This window comes from Protopterus annectens, chromosome 2.part0 (genome assembly GCF_019279795.1).
Source record: "Protopterus annectens isolate FY-2018-M chromosome 2.part0, PAN1.0, whole genome shotgun sequence".
Taxonomy (NCBI): domain Eukaryota; kingdom Metazoa; phylum Chordata; order Ceratodontiformes; family Protopteridae; genus Protopterus; species Protopterus annectens.
The window spans coordinates 948,183,470-948,202,601 of record NC_056728.1 but is presented as its reverse complement, the minus strand read 5'-3'; the positions used below and the strand labels follow the sequence as shown (position 1 = coordinate 948,202,601).

General features: G+C 38.5%; 1 protein-coding gene across 1 annotated transcript in view; it reads left to right on the top strand.

Annotated features, from left to right (window-relative positions):
• Positions 1-19,132, top strand: part of DAPP1 (dual adaptor of phosphotyrosine and 3-phosphoinositides 1) — a 994,374-nt gene that overhangs the window by 35,782 nt on the left and 939,460 nt on the right. Inside the window, exon 2 of the mRNA XM_044061206.1 lies at positions 1,499-1,621. Within this exon, the coding sequence (XP_043917141.1) occupies positions 1,499-1,621 (123 nt within the window). The remainder of the gene's footprint in view (positions 1-1,498; positions 1,622-19,132) is intronic.

Sequence of the window (19,132 nt, the reverse complement as noted above, 5' to 3'; positions counted from 1 at the left end):
CATGCATTTTCTGAAGTATATGAAATCTGAAACACAAATGTCTCCGAATTTATTATATTCAGTCCTCACTGATTCACCAGAAAAACACAAATGTTATGAGAAGCAGACTAAAAATATGAGTAAAAAATCTGGACAGTTTTGAGGTTTGGTTACTGCAACTGTAACAAGTCTGACAGGTTTCTGAAGTTTGATGAAAAGTGGCATCATTTGTTTCTGCCAGATATTCCATTCCAGAGAAGTATAATATGGAACTATTAAGCTAAGACAGAAAGGCGAGTGTATGCTGTGTGGAGAAAACTGGAAATTGTATGGACACTGAGTTTAAGTAGTCATGTTTAATTGGTGATATTCCAGTGAATTTTGATTTCCTAGGATATACATTTTAGTATGCAGATTTGTTTGCCACCATTTTTTTGTCTCTGTAAATGAATCCTTACATTGGCCTAACTACAGTTCTTTTTCTCCAATGTTTCAAGTTGACACCTTTGCATTCCTGTTTCTACAGCATTCAAAATAAAGCATTAAAAAGTAATGTAGCCACTATTTTGTGCTTATTGACAAACTATAGTAAAGAATCAATGTATATAATGGTAGTCTAGGAAAGTGCACATGGTTACTGTCTTTTTTTTTTTTTAAGCATTTCACAGTATAATTTTTGACAACTGTATTAGCATCTTCCAGTGTAATTTCAGGTGGTAATTTGTGTTACATTTGCTTTCTCTGCATGGATTTTTACCACAGAAAGGTAAAGATAAATGTATGAAGAAAATTAACTTTCTTGTTTGAAGGAAAGTCTCAATCCATCTCCTCAGCATTTTGAGAAGAGGGTTGTGTCACACATTCCTGCTGCCCAGCCTTCTTTAATAATTAGCCATTATTTTAATAAGTTTACATTATTTCTTATCTACCCTAATAGCTTAGGGATGGCAGCTTCAAAAGCACTCCATTTTCACGTAAATCATTACTTTATGATAACATTTGTTTTCATATCTAATCATCCCACTGTATGCCTTCAGGAAACATCTGTGCATTCTCAGATGCATAATGCTTAACTATCACCAATACTTTTCCTAGCTGAAGGCTTTTATTTTAAATCCTTTGGCTGTGTATGATATTTTCTCTGTCAGTTATGGAGAACACTGGACCTATTATAACCACATAATATGCTGTTCAGGACACGGGCTAAACCAAGATCCATTGTTTTCAATAATCACTCTGTTTTGTCTGGCATATTCAACAATATTTATTCTCAGTGAAATGAACGTGGAAGTTGTATTTGACATTAAAATAACACTAACACAAGTTATTTTTGTCATGTTTACTGTATGCATTGTTTTTTTAATGCATTCTTTAAATTTATTGATACATTTATTGTAGGTGATGTACTTTGTCTTTCTTCTAATTGGAAGTAGTAGTTTTGCAGTGCATGATTGTTTCATCTTAGTTTATTCCTCCTTTAGAGATGCATAGAAATAAACAGGATTTTTTTTTTCATAAGGTGGTACCACTACAGCCTTTCTAGACATGCTGCTGAAGCACTTTTGCTGTCTAATGGAAGCGATGGAAGCTATTTATTAAGGCAGAGCCATGAAAAACCCAATCAGTATGCTCTTTCAGTAAGGTAACCGACAAAGACATGTATCCTCTTTTTATCACAATGCTCTTGTTTCCTTTGTTATGATGTAATTTAGTTGTACTTTCAGACAAAAGAATGTGAAGTTGACTGAATGAAGAATGTACTTAAAAGGTACACAAAATGCATGTTTGTCTTTTCGGCTTTTCCCGGTTAGAGGTCGCCACAGCGGAACTCCGGCCCGCTAATGATTGGCAGTAGATTTTTATGGTGCCGAGTTGCCAGCCCGACGCCCAGCCTTCAGCGAAGGCACGCCCATTCACGCATATCTTTCGGAGGCCACTAGACCGCAGGGAGGATATGCAGACTCCACACAGAAGGCACTCCAGCTGAGAATCGAACAGGAGAACATATTGCTGAGGCAACAGCGCTACCACTGTACCACCGTGGCTTTTTATGCACAGAATGCATTTAGTATGCCATATTCTTTATTATCACAAGACTACAGATAGGTGGTAGTGTCTGATGGTATCATACTTCTGGATGAAGATGATGAAATGCAGTTTATCCTTTTATCCAGTGGAATAAAGTCTAGTAAACACATTTATTAGCTTTCAAGTGTGAATTTTTAATATTAATATGGTTAACTTTTTCTAGGTCATGTAGAAAGTAGGAGAATATTCTAGGGGTCAAACCTTACAGAATATTCTAACCCTTAGATTGTTGTACAGTACAGATGCATTTTGTTGTTTTATTTTTTTTCCTTTATGCAATTAAGCAACCTAGTATCAGGGCTGGTGTTAGCATTTTGGGGGTCTCCAAGTAACAAGTTTGAGGGTGCCCTGGACACTTCCACTCTGTCACCCTGTCACTGACATCCATCCTAAGCAGCCTTTTACTTCAGGATGCAAAGTTTTAAGAGTAGCATGTACAAACTGGTGGTACACAGGCTTATCATAATGCTTTTACATGATGGGTTTATGTTCATAATAATTGTCCTGTAGTTGTAATGATGTTATATTACAACAACCCTTTGTAGTGGACTGTCCTTCGATGAAATGATGCCCAAGGATCTATGGCGCCCCATGCGGTCTACTGTTTCACCTCCAATCCCACACTTAGTCAAATGCTTACCTCTGTATTCTCCCATCCAGGGCATCTCACACCGTGCAGATTCTTTTCTTCCTTTTTTAATAGTTGGCTTTACTCTTCAGATTTTTTCCAGAAACCATGGCTTACTAGATTGAAGTGAATTTTAAAGTTTTTTTAAACAGGCTTTTAATCCAGTGGATGATATGAACAATAATTACGATTTAGAGAAGAAATTCAGTGTTACTGTTCATTTTTTGCTTTCCTTTGAATTATTTCAACACACCCTAACTGACCAACACAGCACAATAATAGTGCAGGAAATAACTGAATTAAGCAGGTGGTCTGGGGGCCCCCCAGAAACTGTAGGGGTATATATGCTCTAAGGTGCATTTCAGAACATTTTTCTAAATTGGTGGCCTGAACAAAAATCATAAATAGGAAAATAAATTTGTTTTTTCCATTTTCCAGAAAGAAATAAGTTGTGTCTAATGTTTGGTGTTCAAAGCTGATAAAGTATCTCCGTACCTCCACCCCCCACCCCAAAAAAAGGCAGTCACCATCTGTGCATCCCTCAGGTGTTAGACTGGAATTAAAGCTACGACACAAATGGCTACAGTCATGAATTTCTAGTTGCTGCTGTCATATTTACACACACCATGTCTCATCCCTACCCTACAAGGCAGCCACTTGTATATGTGCCTAATCTTTGATTGGGATGAAGGTGGAAAAAAATGATCACAGTAATGTATTCCAACTTGTGCTCCTACATAGTACACTGCCAATACACAAACTATAGTGACCTTCTTTGCACAACAGCATACCTCTGAGATCTGAGAGAGAAGTAAAAAAAAATTATGCTCACACTATCTCCATTTCTAAAATAAGCTCTGATTCTTTTGCACACCTTTGAGGTTGGATTGTGAGGAAAATTAAAGTAATGACCACATCATCCCCTGCTCCCACCCCAGCTACAGCAACCTTCTGTACATATCTCTGGGCTTAGTTGATTTTAGAATGTGTGGGGGTTGAGGGAAGAGGCCAAGACATGCCATGCCAAAATCCATTTATATAGTCTGAGGTGTGAGGGCTGCCAGACCCCAGGAGCTGTGAAGGTCTGGATCTTGTGTGTAATGTTTTTTATGCCTTCTTTTTCAAAGTTAATTAACCGCATTTTTTTACTCTTGCCAGAAGATTTATTATATATATATATATATATATATATATATATATATATATATATATATACACACACACACACACACACACACACACACACACACACACACAGTGGAAATAAAAAGTGTACACACCCCTGTTAAAATGCCAAGTTTTTGTGATATAAAAAAATGAGACCACAATAAATCATTTCAAGACTTTTCCCTCCGTTAATGTGATGTATAACCCGTACAATTCATTTGAAAAGAAATAAATCTGTTAGGGGAAAAAATATAAAAAATAAACTTAGAATAAGCTGGTTGCATAATTATGCACACTCTTAAACTAATACTTTGTTAAACATAACTATTTTACTTTTGTGAAATGGAGGGAGACAAATAGAAGCCCATGAGAAAAAAAACAGAAATTATTGTAAACTCAGAAAGAATTTGCCATGTATTAGATACTTTGTTCTTTACAAGAGCACAAGGTCATACAGAGGCTGTGTAAGTGCTCTTGTGAATGAGCTGAAGACAAAAGGACTGTGAATCTGATGGGTTGTATGCTTCTCAAATAAGAGACTGCATAATTTTGGTATAAGAAATTGTTAAACAAGGGACAGATCTTACAAACATTTTGGAGTTGTACATATCAAGTGAAATTGCTGGTATACTTTTTAAAGCTCTAACTGATAAATGTCAGTAAAATTAAATGCAATGCAGGACAAATAAGGCAAATAAGAAGCAAAGGCAGAATGTGTTGTAAGAGTAATAAATATGAAAAAATGCGGTACCGAGACAGAGGGCCAGAGTACTTGATTAATTTTAATTAAAGCTTGTAGTAGTTGTGGTCATAAAACAAGCTGTAGCATTGTCTGGGACTTGGTCAGTCTAACAGATCGTATGCTAACAAATGACATCAAAAGATGTGTAAAAGCAGGCTTTCCTCTTTGTGAAAGTATCTGCATGTCATTGAACAGATGTATGAAAATTATTGATTTTTTATGTTGTGCAACTGAAAATGTGATACTTTGAAATCTGAAAAATTCTTATGAAGCAGTGCATGGCTGACTGTGGGAGAGAAATACTGAGAATTAATAGCGAGAACATGGGATTTAAACTATGCATAGCAGCAGTGTAATTTGTCAGAAAATGCTTTTAAACGACTAGGAGTAAGAAATATTTGGAGAGAGTGACAGATGTGTCAACACCAGTCTGACTCTCCAGTATCCCAGCATTTCCTCCATCTTTCTTTCCCATTTTAACCTACTCCCTTTCCATTCATCAATACCCCTTTCTCTCTCTCCCTTTTCTCACTTCACCTAAATCTACTTCTTATCTCCACTACCACTGTCCTCTATACTTTTTATATATACTTATCTTCTCTAACTATACTCAAAATGTCTGTACCTCCTTGCAGTGGTTATCTAGCTGCATACACTGTAAGCTACGTTTTCCTTTCAAAAGTATAAATCCATTTACTTTCAGCAAGAACATAGACCAACCAGAACTGTATACACTTATGCATATACTTTACTTATTATACCTGTCTTGTAACTGTTTTTTTTTCCTGCATAATGTAACTGTTGTTTTTCTGAGACCTGTCTAAATTCACCTACTAATAAAAATGTATTGTAATGGGGCTTTTCTCCCTAGGCTTTCACTGAAAATTAGCTTTAGCAGTCTGACTTTCTCTGTCAAACAAAGACATACATATATATAAGTAAACTATTATGGTATTGTGGCCACTGGGGGCAACCCTGTGACAAAATCACTTAGCAGTTGATCCGTTAGGATCTTTAAGTCTAGCCCTGCATTTACATGCTACACCTGTCTGTAAGAAGCAAGGAAGCTAAACCAGGGGTAGATCTGTGATTTCCCATCCATTCGTTCAGATTACATTTATTTAGATTAAGGGAAGTACTTTGCTTTATGTGGAGAGGCAGCCACTTCCAAGTAAGTGTTATTCTCAGTGAGATGCGTATCTATGCCTCCAACATGATCTGTTTATGTTGTAGAATAGATTAAGATCTTTTGAGCAGGTATATATTCCACCATTGGACTTGTGGATGTGCTGTAGGTCAGAGAGAGTATGTGGAGGCTCTCTATGTACGGGGCAGAGATTGACCCTTACTAGCCTGTGTGATACTGAGAAAAGACACAAGGCTTTGAGACGGTCATAGTAGTTTTTATGATTTAAGCCTTTGATTTTCTTGGTGAGAAAGTGGTGTGGTCATTCAAAGTGTGTTAAATATATATAAAGGAGGAGGAGGCAATATTCTCAATCACCGGACTTATAAGTGCCACATACAGTGGAATGATCCTATTCCTACACCTATAAATCACACCAATAACTAATAAAGCTGCTCAATAAAAAATATTTTCTTACAACAGTGAATACATGGTGAGCGAAGGGCAGTTTGTTGTCCGCATAGGTGCCCAAATCCCCAACTACCAAATCAGTTTTAAGAGATGTATTTATCCATGTGATAGCTGGAAGGGATATTTAGGGTTGCTAATCATCTGGAATTCTTCCGACCTGTCTGGAATGAAGGAACACTGTCTGGAAAATAGAGACTGCCTTTTCCAGACAGTGTATTGTCCAGAAAAAATAAAATTGGTTATCTACAAGAGAGCCCTGTTTAGGTGTAACTGATTCCACCAAGTTCATACAGTCGTTGAACTACCCAATTGCAATAAAGCTGGACAACTAAGGGCTGCTGGATAAATATGCCAACTTCTGTAACTAACTGGTAGTGTTGCTTAACTATGGAGAATGTTGTTTCTGATTTGTAGGTAAGCTATATTCTTCAATTTTTTTTAAATTCTTATCAGCATTGGTAGATTTTGAAAGAGCCTGATATATTGAGACTGTAACAGATTGCTGTCTTTATGATTTGTTAGACTTATTCATGCCTCTCAAGTTATATTTGCTTTGTGCTGCATTTTTATTTTCTCAAACTTTTTTTTATTTTTCAAATACAGTTGAATAAATTCCGTAGTATTTGTGTATAACATCTTAAATAACTATGTACCTGTGATGGTGGTGCTGCGGTAGCATTGTTGCCTCACAGTAAGACGTTGTCCTGTTCGATTCTCAGCTAGACCATCTTCTGTGGGGAGACGTGCATGAATGGGGTGTACCTTCGTTGAAAGTTGTGCGTCAGGGCCGGCAACTCGGTACGTAAAAATCTATTGCCAGTCATTAGCGGACCGGAGTTCCGTTGTGGTGACCCCTAACCGGGAAAAGCCGAAAGACGCAACAACACCATCATAAATAACTATGTACACTCTTTACATCAGCCTGACACTATAACAGAGCTCAATATATACAATTACTTTATAAATATAACAATCCAGTTATCAGAGTGTATCTGTTCAGTTTTTTTAAAGTGTCAATCAATGATAAGACGTTTTTCCATGGATTGTTAATAAATGACGTAGGATGAATCCTTAATTCTTTAATTTTAATGTCCAACAATGCTGTGGTCTTCAGTAGGCTGTGGAAGTCTTCCAAAGTTTGTATTGTGTTTGTTTTCCATCTTCTTGTTATACACTTCCTTGAGATTGCAAGTATTGTCCATACTAGCTACATATTTGACTCTTTCAAATGAGTATCTTCATACACATTTAATAATACTAGAGCTTTAGATAAGTTAAACGATTCAATAAATAAAGCTTGTAAAAAGTTTTTAATACCATTCTAAAATGGCTTAATTTTAACACAGTCGAAAAAATGTGATTCCAATCTACATTGTGTATGTCCTCACACCTCCAACATATTCCCTTTGTGGAAGAATTAATTTTAGTAATTCTGTCAGTTAAGAATGCTCTGTGCAAGCATTTCCAATTAAAAACTTTCCAGTATTGTGTAAAGGATGTATGTTTTATCGATAATAAAATATTTGATTTAATTTCATCAGTTAGCTGTAATGAGTGTCCTTTTGTTATATAACTCCAATATGAGGATTTGGGTGTTTTATAATTTTTCAATATCTTGTAAAGTTTCAAAATACTATTTTCCATGTCATAATCATTATATATGATTTCTTATAGGTATTTTGTAAGTTTAGGTATTTTTTAAATGAAGAATTACTAATTATTCTGCATAAATCTTGCGAATACATCAGAATGCTTTGCATAGTTAGCCATTCTTGTGGAATTTTCTATGTTGTTTCTATTGTTTGCATATGCAGAACTTTTAGTTCTTTGATGCATTGAAACCAACAAACAAATCCTTTCTGTTCCCAGAAATTAATTATTTCTCTGTATATTTTATATGGTTAGCTCTTTGTAACTATGAATGGTGTTAAAAGATCAAACCAGATTTTAAAATTTATATCTGCATTAATAATTTTACTAAATGAGTCAATGTAATACTTATACGAGTTTTAGTGGGCTTAGTTATATTGCATATTAATACATATGTGCCATGGCAAGTTGTTCTGTCTGAATTTTTTTTGTAAATCAAATTAATTTATTGATATTACAGTTAGTAATTATTTCCAATTTGCAGAGTAATTTGGACTTATCCAATCTGAGATTGTTTTAGATATTGATGCTTTTATATATGTTTCTATATCAGGAAAGTTTAATTCTCCCTGTTTCCACGGCCTGATATGTATTAAAGATATTCTTTTTCTTTTGGGAAACCATAAAAAGTTTATTAAGCATGAGTTTATTTCTTTGAGTGTATTCCTTTCTGGTAACAGTTGTATTGCCAAAGCTATATATAGGATATTGGGTAGTAAAATCATTTTTATTAACTGCAGTCTATCTTTAAATGTTCATATTATTTTGTTTCACTTTTCCACAGATATTTTAATTGTATTGATGATGATATTGTAGTTTTTTGAGGCTAATTATTATCCTTGCATAACTCAATTCCTAGATATTTTAAGGTAGATTCTTGTTTCCCTATAATGTGATTCCCCTTAGTCTGCAATTCTTTTTTTTTTAATTTAAAAAATAAAAATTTTGATTTTGATTTATTGAAATGGAGTCCTGAAGTCCTGTAAAATGTGTCAATTAAAATATCTAATTCTTCTAACGTCTCTTTTGTATTGGATAATGTTAATAATATGTCAGCAGCAAAGAGCATCACTTCAGAATTGTATTGTTCATAAACATCTACTCCTTTGAGTTTTGTATTGTTACATATTGAATCTGTCAATATTTCAGTAGCCAAAGCAAATAGAATCGGTGACGTGGGACATCCTGGTTTAGTACCCTTTGTTGTATGTAAAGGTTCAGACAGAGGTGGAAGGACCTAGCATAACATACGCTAAATTATTTGTATATATTCTTTAGTAGATGAACAAAGGAAGGAGGAAATTCAAATAACACCAGGATTTTAAATAAATAGTCCCAATTTAGGGAATCTAATGCTTTGCCTATATCCAAGACAATTATGAGTGTTTATTTTTTTTATTAACATAATTTATAAGAGAAATTATCCTTTTAACATTGTCATGTGTGTGTCTATGATATATAGATCCAGTTTGATCATTATTTATTGTTTTGGATAGTGGTATTTTCATTCTGTTAGTTAATATTGTCATAAGTATCTTATAGTCATTATTTAATAATGATATAGGTCTATATGAGGTACAGAGGTTTGGGGAATTGTTTTCCTTTAGAATTGGTGTGATTAAGGAATATCTCCAAGAGGGTGGTATTAAAGCTTGTGACTGAATTTCTAATAGAGTTTTATATAAGAGGGATAGTATCTTTGAAGGAAAAAGTTTACATATTTCCATAATTATGCCATCTGTACGAGGGTAGTGTGACAGCGGTGAGGTCTGCGGTGGGAGTGATGGCTGCATTTAAGGTGGAGGTGGGGTTGCATCAAGGATCAGCTCTGAGCCCTTTCTTATTTGCAATGGTAATGGACAGGTTGACAGACGAGATCAGACAGAAGTCCCCGTGGACTATGATGTTTGCAGATGACATTGTGATCTGTAGTGAGAGTAGGGAGCAGGTGGATGAGACCCTGGAGAGATGGAGATATGCTCTAGAGAGACGAGGAATAAAGATCAGCAGGATTAAGACAGAATATATGTGTGTGAATGAGAGGGAGGATAGAGGAATGGTGAGGATGCAAGGAGTAGAGGTGGCGAAAGTGGATGAGTTTAAATACTTGGGGTCAGTAGTTCAGAGTAATGGTGAGTGTGGAAGAGAGGTGAAGAAAGAGAGTACAGGCAGGATAGAGTGGGTGGAGACGAGTGTCAGGAGTGATTTGTGACAGACTAGTACCTGTAAGAGTGAAAGGGAAGGTCTACAAGAGGGTAGTGAGATCAGCTATGTTATATGGGTTGGAGACAGTGGCATTGACAAAAAGGCAGGAGTTTGAGCTGGATGTGGCAGAATTAAAGATGTTAAGATTTGCACTGGCTGTGACGAGGGTGGACAGGATTAGGAATAAGTATATAAGAGGGTCAGCCCAGTTTGGAAGGTTTGGAGACAAAGCCAGAAAGGCAAGATTGCATTGGTTTGGACATGTGCTGAGGAGGGATGCAGAATATATTGGGAAAAAGATGCTAAGGATGAAGCTACCAGGTAACAGGAAAAGAGGAAGGCCTAAGATAAGGTTTATGGATGTGGTGAGAGAGGACATGCAGGCGGTTGGTGTGACAGAGCAAGATGCAGAGGACAGGAAGAAATGGAAACAGGTGATTTGCTGTGGCAACCCCTAACAGGAACATCCGAAAGAAGAAGATGATGATGCCATATGTACCTGGAGCTTTATTATTTTTACCCTGTTTTATTGTATCTGCAATTTCTTTGTAGGATATGGGTGCTTTGCAGATCTAGTATTAATTTGTCTGGTTTTTTTTATATTAGAATATTTTTCATCTAGATTTAATTGATTACTATGTATATTTTCTTTTTGGAAATATTCCATATAGTGATTTCTATGGGCATCAACAAATGTCACCTATATCCAAGACATTTTCCCCTTTCTTTTCATGGAAGATAATTTTAACGTTAACTTTTAATTGTATTTTGATTCTTGTGGATAAATTATGTAGATATTTGAGAGAAGTGGCCAAGGTATTCATTTTTAGTTTTTCTAAAGCTAAACTAGTTTTTTGTGTTAGAATTTTGTTGTATTTATTGTTTAATACTTCTACTTTTTCATCTCCAAATGATTTTGATTTTTTCAGCTTTTACTGACAAAAGTTTGGAATGTAGATCTAATAATTCAGAATTACATTATCTGATTTTTTTATACCAAGTTAGGGTTTTACCATATATGTAAGCTTTTAATGAGTCCCATATTTTATTTATCTCTGTGGTGTAATTAATATCTAAGAAGAACTGTAATTCAGGTAATAACCAGGGTTTGAATTATTTCATTTTAGTTATAGATGCTGGAATTCTGGAGTTAAAGATTAATGGCTTGTACCCATTTTGAAGTTTTAGTATCAATGAATTGTGTTCTGAAAAGGGGCAGGGAGTGATTGAGAAAATTAATGGTTTTAGAGTGCAAGTCATGGGCAGCAAATATTTTATCTTTTCTAGTTTGGGTACCAAATCTGAGCATTTTTAATTTGAAGCATTACGGTAGCTTAAGTTGTAGCATAACTGCAGTGAACATATGTTCATATCTTCTTCTTCTTTCGGTTTTTTCCAGTTAGGGGTCGCCACAGTGGATCATCTGTCTGCTCATGATTGGCAGTGGAGTTTTATGGTGTCGAGTTGCCAGCCCAGCACCCAACTTTCCACAGAAGGGGCACACATGCACCACTCACACCTAGGGCCAATTTAGAGTGTCCAATCCACCTACTGCATGTCTTTGGGATGTGGGAGGAAACCGGAGCACCCGGAGGAAACCCAAGCAACCATAGGGAGGACATGCAGACTCCGCACAGAAGGCACCCCAGCTGAGGATCAAACCGGAGAACCTCTTGCTGTGAGGCGACAACGCTAACCGCTGCACCACTGTGGCCGTCCAGTGAACATATGTTCATATATCCAACAATATTTACATAAAGTACCTTTTCATAGAAATTTTCTGCTGAGGATCTCAAAGCATGGGAAGTCTTGCTCAGTAGAAGTGTGATGTGCCAACATATAACGTAATGTACTTTGTGTGCTTATACATGGAGGTTGTTTTTCCTTTATTTGATTCACAATTACTAGATTAAAATATGAATGGTTTTATCTACAGAAAGGTGACATGACACACTCGAGTAAAAAAAATATGTCTGTGACTTAAATAAACCAAATAGTATCTTCCATGTGTGGATACTGTGTTGTGCAGTACAGCTTTAAGTACCTATAATAGTAGTGTGCATGGATGGATGTCCGATAGATCCATCTTCCCTTTCAGGTATGACTATGCTAAAAACTGGGGACATATTCATTCTGTTTTACTGAGCATCTGTACTTTACTCTCAAGTCCGAAATGCTTTGCTACCAGCACTGAACTCCGCTTTGTGCAGTATGACTAGCACTTGCTCTATAACCTGCTGGAAAGCACTAGGAAGCCTTAAACTTATACACGCACTCAACTCTCCTTGTTAATAAGGAGAAATTAATCGTAGGCACTTAGCCTATAATTGCAAAGTACCTTGCAAAGGTAAGGGAAAACAGCTCTTGTACTTTACAAAAAAAAAAGCTCCTAAGCAGGCATGTCCAAGGGTCAGATTCCGTTCATTTCTCCTGTCCACCTGGTGAATCTGGGCATACTGGGGCAATGTAGCAACTACCTCATGTACACAGATAACCCTCTCCTACCACTCAACACTACAACCTGTGAGAAATGCACTTAAATAGCCAAACGGGAAGCAAAGCTCTCTCCAGCCAAGATTGTGCTAGATAGTCGAGGAGAAGGTTAACAACTGCACTACACTTCAAGCAACACATAGCCCTTCAAAACCCACACCATCAACACCCACACATAGCAACACTAAACCCACATATGCAGAGGCCCTTAACATTAACCTGCCCAAGCAACAAGGGCCTCCGAAGCTGAAATGCAAACAAACACAAGTCATAACCGAAGTGACACATAGCTCACAACACCAGTGTGCCACCCAACAACAGCTCCTAAGGCAAGACAATGTACCCAACACTTTAGTCATAGGTGACTCTATAGTCAGGCACATTGATGTCCCACTCACCAGGCTGAACAAGGAGAAAATTACAGTCAGCTGCCTGTCTGGTGCCAGGATCCGCCACATAACGCATGCACACAAGTCACTCCACAACAAATACGACTCTGTCATTGTCCATGTTGGAGTGAATGACTTGAGACGTACCTCTCTGGACTACATGAAAAGAGACATGGAAGAGCTCTAGGATCATGTGGCCTATGCAGGTATGACCCTAGCCCTGAGTAGTATCCTGCCTTCACCCAGAATGCCACAGTATAAGGACAAAATGATTGACTTCAACAATTGGCTAAGCTTCTGGTGTCTTTCAAAGGAGATTCAGTATCTGTCTGCCTGGGATGACATGATCGACAAACCACGATGCTTTGCCAGAGATGGTCTGCACCAGTTGCCCCTGGGATTCATGTTACTGGCTAAAGCACTTGCCACCCCTATAGTGCCTTTTTTAGGCAAGGTTCAAAGGACAAAACCACCACCGTAACGGATACAAGCATGCAAAATCATAAGGTAATGCTACTCGATGCTAGAAGCCTAAACCTCAAAATGCGCACTCTTAAGAATGGAGAACATTGATATCTGTGCAGTAACTGAGACCTGGTTCAAGGCTTCAGAGAGAACCCCTGAAATACCAGGCCAGAAATCCTAGCACACTTTTCGGCCATCAAACCAAGATCGAAACAGTAAAGGTGGAAGTGTGTCCATATTCACCAAGGATATTCACACCTCCAGGCTAGTTGCCCAACACAATGCATCTGAAATTCTTTAGGTGCAACAAAAACACTAGGTAAGACTGCAATCCAAATTGTAGCTTGCTACAGATCTCCCACCATGCCCAGAGATTCTCACTACACCTTTGTAAACATACTGGAAAATATTAAGATGCAACCAAACACCCTAATACTGGGTGATTTCAGCTACCCTGTCATTAACTGGGAAAACTAATTTGGTACCAACACTTTTTCCCAACGGTTCTTGAAATTCATAAATTCCAACGCCCTGGATCAACTAATCCATTGTTAACTCCCTTAAATTTGACACCCATTTCAATCTTACCATCAAAACCGTCAATAAAAAGCTTGGCTCTCTCTATAAAGTAAAACACTTTCTCACTCCTCACGCTAAAATTACAATTGCCAGCACACACCTACTATCAACTCTTTTCTATGCCTCCCCCCTCTTTACAAACCTAAACAAGACAACCCTTAACAAACTTGCTTCTTGTTACAATCACATAGCTAGATTTGCCACAAATTCCACCTTTAGAACGCACCACTGCACTAACTTGAAGCAACTAGGGTGGTTAGAGTTTTCCAGCCAACTCCATTTCAACCAACTCAAAATGGCTCACCAGATACTGTATCACTCAGAGAAAACACCAGCTCTGAAAAACATCATTCACCCCTATATTAACCTGCAATCTTTACGCTCCTCCAATAAGATCTTAGCTCAAACTACCAAAGCCAATAATTCTGCTGGGGATTCTCTATTCTCAAACATTGTAGGTAAAATGTGGAACTCCCTACCGACCATGCTCACCTCAGAACCCTCACTCCTACAATTCAAAAAAAAGCTTAAACCCCATCTCAATACTTTCTGGCAATGTCCCTGTTCCAAACCTGATTAACCACTATCATTTACCCTTCTCTTACCTCACTATCCTTAACCGCTTTTTAACAAGGCGCCTCGCCTTTGTAACTGACCTATGTTTTTTTTTTATTTGCTGCTGTTGTTTTTTTTTTCCCCCAAGATGTGATGTATCTTTATATTGTATTTAGAACTCAACTATCTTCCTTTTTTTGCATTAACAATGTTCATATGTCTGTTATGTACTTGGAGCTTTTCTCCCCGGGCCTCCGCTGAAAATGGACATGTATCCAGTCGGACTATCCCGGTTAACAAATGTAAAATAAATAAAATAAATAAATAAATAAAAATTGTCCCACCAGGGACTCCAATAACCTAGACCTGGTCATTACCAACATGGGAGATAGATGCTTCACACCAGTGGTCAACCCTCATTGGTCAGGTCTGACCATAAGCTAATCACCCTCGACATCCACAACCTCCCAGTAAGGAAACCTCTGTAAAAAACTTCTCCAAAGCCAACTTCATGCTACTCAAGTCAGAAGTGACGAACTTCATGACACGCATGCAGATAGGAGCTGAATGTTCGAGTGCTGAATGCTACACTAAGGCACTGTACGAGCACATCCACTCATGCATGAATCGTGCCATCCCAAATAGAACCAAGACACTCTCCTCCAAAAAATGGAAGCCAATCTGGTGGTCCCCTGCCATAACAAACTATACCACAGAAGGAAGAAACTGTTGCAAAAAAGAGGAAAATCCCAGGATGCAAAAAACTCCAGTACCAGCCTCAGTAAGAATCTGAGATCCCTCATAAAGTCCAACAAAGCTAGTTATGAAACTAAAATTGCCAAAGATTCCAAAGACAACCACAAGGCATTCTACAGTTATTTCAAGAATCTAAATGGCAATGCTCAGATCTGCTCTGAGCTATAACAGAATGGTATTAAATACACTGATCCCAAGGATATTGCCAGTATCCTGGCAGATCAATTTAGTGCCAACTTCACCCCCCCGTCACCCTCTAAAGGGCCCATCTCAATACCAAAAGACTGCCAAATTCCAGTAATCACAGCCACACAGGTAGAAACCGCACTCTCCAAAGCTAAGAATACAGCATCCATGGGACCAGATGACATCCCGGGCTCTGTACTCCATGAACTACAAAATTAACTGGCACCTCACCTAAGTGTCATGTTTAATCATAGCCTCACCTCAGGCTTCATCCCCACTGAGTGGTGCACAGCTACAGTCATCCCACTCTACAAGGGGGGATCCACCTTGGATCCCGAGAACTACCATCCCATCAGTCTGATGAGCCTGATCAGCAAGGGCATGCAATGCATTATCATGGAACCTGTAAACAGATATTGGCAACCTTCAAACACTGGACCCCACCCAGTTTGGGTTTGTGAAGGGCTGATCTTGTCTCATAAACCTGATTGACTTCTTTGAATCAGTCTCCAGAGCTGTGGACGAGAGTAAGGTGGTCCACACATCCTATCTGGACCTTGCCAAGGCCTTCAACACCATCCCCCACTGTGGAATCATAGATAAACTTACTAAGCTGGGCATAAATCCCTTCGTCACTTGATGGCTTGCCAACTGGCTTACTGACAGAACCCAGACTGTAAAAGTAGCTGACTCCAAATCCATCTCCAGACAAGTGGAGTACCTCAGGGTTCAGTCCTGGGACCGCTCTTGTTTGGCATCTACTTCTCTGAAGTACAGGCCAAGACTAAGGGACTCTGGCTAACAAAGTTCACAGATGACTGCAAACTGGGAGCCATTATTGAATCACCAAATGATGTGGATATTTTACAAAAGGGCCTTACAGAAACAGATGCTTGGTGCCAGAGCCATGGGCTCAAGCTTAATGCCAAGAAATGTATAGTTATCCCCTTTGGGATAAACCATGTACCCATGAATTACCACATAGGTGGCAGTACACTAAACACTGAAAGTGTGATGAGAGATTTAGGGACACAGGTGGACAGTGGTGTCACCTTTGATAACCACATTGCCACAACAGTCAGGAAATCCTTCTATGTGGCTCACCTCATCACTAAGTGCTTTTCATCCAGGAAAAAGGAGGTCATTGTCTCACTGTACTCATTCCTAATTAGACCCATTATAGAGTGCAACATTCCATTTGGTATGTACCTCACAAGACATCTGTAACAGCTGGAAAGGCTGCAGAAATACCTCACTAAAAGAATCACAGGCGTAAAGCAGATGCTCTATGCTGACCATCTAAACTCCAGCTGTACTCTGTGGCATATCGTCTACTCCGAGGCGATCTCTGCTTCACATACAAGGCCATGTGAAACCCAGAGCTGTTGGACATGCTCCACTTAAATAAATCCCACTCCCTCAGAGCCACACGCTCCAGGGATCTAAACCTTGTCATCACAGTGAACAAAACATGCTGGAGGGATAGGTTCCTGACCCAAGGACTCCCCATACTCTGGAGTAGACTGCCCATACATGTCAAGCAGAGAGCCTCCTTGGCCCTCTTCAAAAGGAACCTTGATGACTGGATGGGAGATGGGAAATTCTCGCCGGGAATCATGTCAGTTACCCTGCTAGACAGGGGTCCAGGGAAGTAAATATTGTGGGAAGAAATATCCAGGGAATTGTTATGGCTAGGCTTGTATTAGCCTAGTACCAACCTATGTAGAAGTTTTTCCAAATGGAATTTTAGCTGTGTGATGATCTCGCAAAATGCTATGACTGTATGTTAAGAAAGCCAGCTAATATCCTAAACTGTTGTCCTGCTTTCACTCTAAATGGAATATTTCTGTTGCACTGAACTTGCTTATTGTTTTGTCTACTTGTATGTAATATTTTTGTTCCATCTCAAACTAGAACTATATATTGTCAGGCATCTGTACCAGGTACTTAAATTAACAGACAGATATGAGAAATTCAGACATCTACATTTTCTGTTGTACTGTTCAACTGCCCATTGGGCCAGATACACTGCTTTTTGCCTTCTACCACTGTGTTCAAAATGAAATTCACCACACAAAACAAACACATCTTAAACATTAAATTTTATTGGTTTGGTGACCTCAGTTTTTCATAGTTTCAGTACAAAATGGTCTTGCAAGAAAGGTTATAAAATGATCAGTGATACCACATTCACTTTGAAAAAAATGCATGACAGAAAAGAAAATAACAGGACAAGGAGGAGGAGCTGAATTAAGATGATATCTTTATGGCAACATGGCAAGCTGCTGAACTCCCCCATTGTACCCCACAAGGACCTATGACAATGAACATAGCATAAAGAACCACAAAGCAGAAATCTGGATTTGTTGATTAGAGTTTGGGATAAAACATGAAACAAATGTTCTTAAATATTCTTTATCTGTGAAATACATTATAAAGTTCTGTAGACACAGTAACCTCTTCATAGGTTCACAGGTAGGTACTAGGCTACTGGCCCTAGGGCCTATATAAGCCTAGCCAAACGGTACCCTGGCTTTTGCCACCCAAGAAAATTATTTTCCTGTGCCCCTGTCAAGCAGAGCCACAGAAGTGATCCCCAGGGTGAATTTCCTATCTCCCATCCAATCATCAAGATAAAGGCAGGAAAACTTTCATGGTATTACAATGTTCACTATTTGGACCTCTTTAGATGGATCTACTATATATAAGCAGCAAAGATGTGGGAAAAGTGCCCAAAACGTAACTAGTAATCCAAAATTAGGCACCGGAGACCAGCAGTTCCAACACACAAGTGATTTAATGTTCAAACACAGCAAAAGGAACACACATCCACAAATAACATAAACGCTGATAAAAATAGTTCCCCTTACATTTTCTTTTCATAGAACTTCATCAGATGGGATACGGATCCGGCTACCGGAGTTCACAAACGACGCAAGGACAAAGACAGGCCTCCGAGGTCCAAATCTGACGATATCGCACAAGCGAAGCCAGCTTCAGGTTCGGCCGTTGTCATTGAGGCACTTTTGCAGCCCCTGTCGTCGGCCATTTCGGAACCGATGGCCGAAATGGATTCCTACGAGGAGCCAACTAGGCCTTAGGCAGGTACCGGCTTCCGAAGGGGTTTTCAGGTCTACTCAGCTTCTAATAAAGGCAAAGCCAAAAACAAAGGCAAAGACTCCTTCCAAATCAAAGACTGCAACAACACAGGCCTCTTCTGAACCGGCTCCCAAGTCACAGAAACAGTTACTTAAGATGGCGGAGGATTTACTTACTATGATTAGGGGTTCACATCCCCCTCCAGATAAAAGGCCAAGGCAGGAAGTTTATTATGATTCCTCTGATCAGGCTTCTGTTACTTCAGTTTCTTCTTCTTCTGACCAGGAATATTCTTTCCCTCGTTATGAGGATTCTGATACTGAGGAATCCATTCCTTCAGCTTTTCCCCATGAGGATTTCTCTTTTGGGGAAACTTTGCATGAAATGAGGAAGCATTTCCACTGGGAAGGACAGGAGTATTCGGAATCTAAGAAAAGACTAAGGGATTTTCTTCCTCTTCCCCAACATTAGACCCCTGGCTATTCCTCCTATTTTGGATATTGTGGATGATGCTTTTTCAGAGGCTAACTTAACCCCTGACTCTCTTCCTCCTG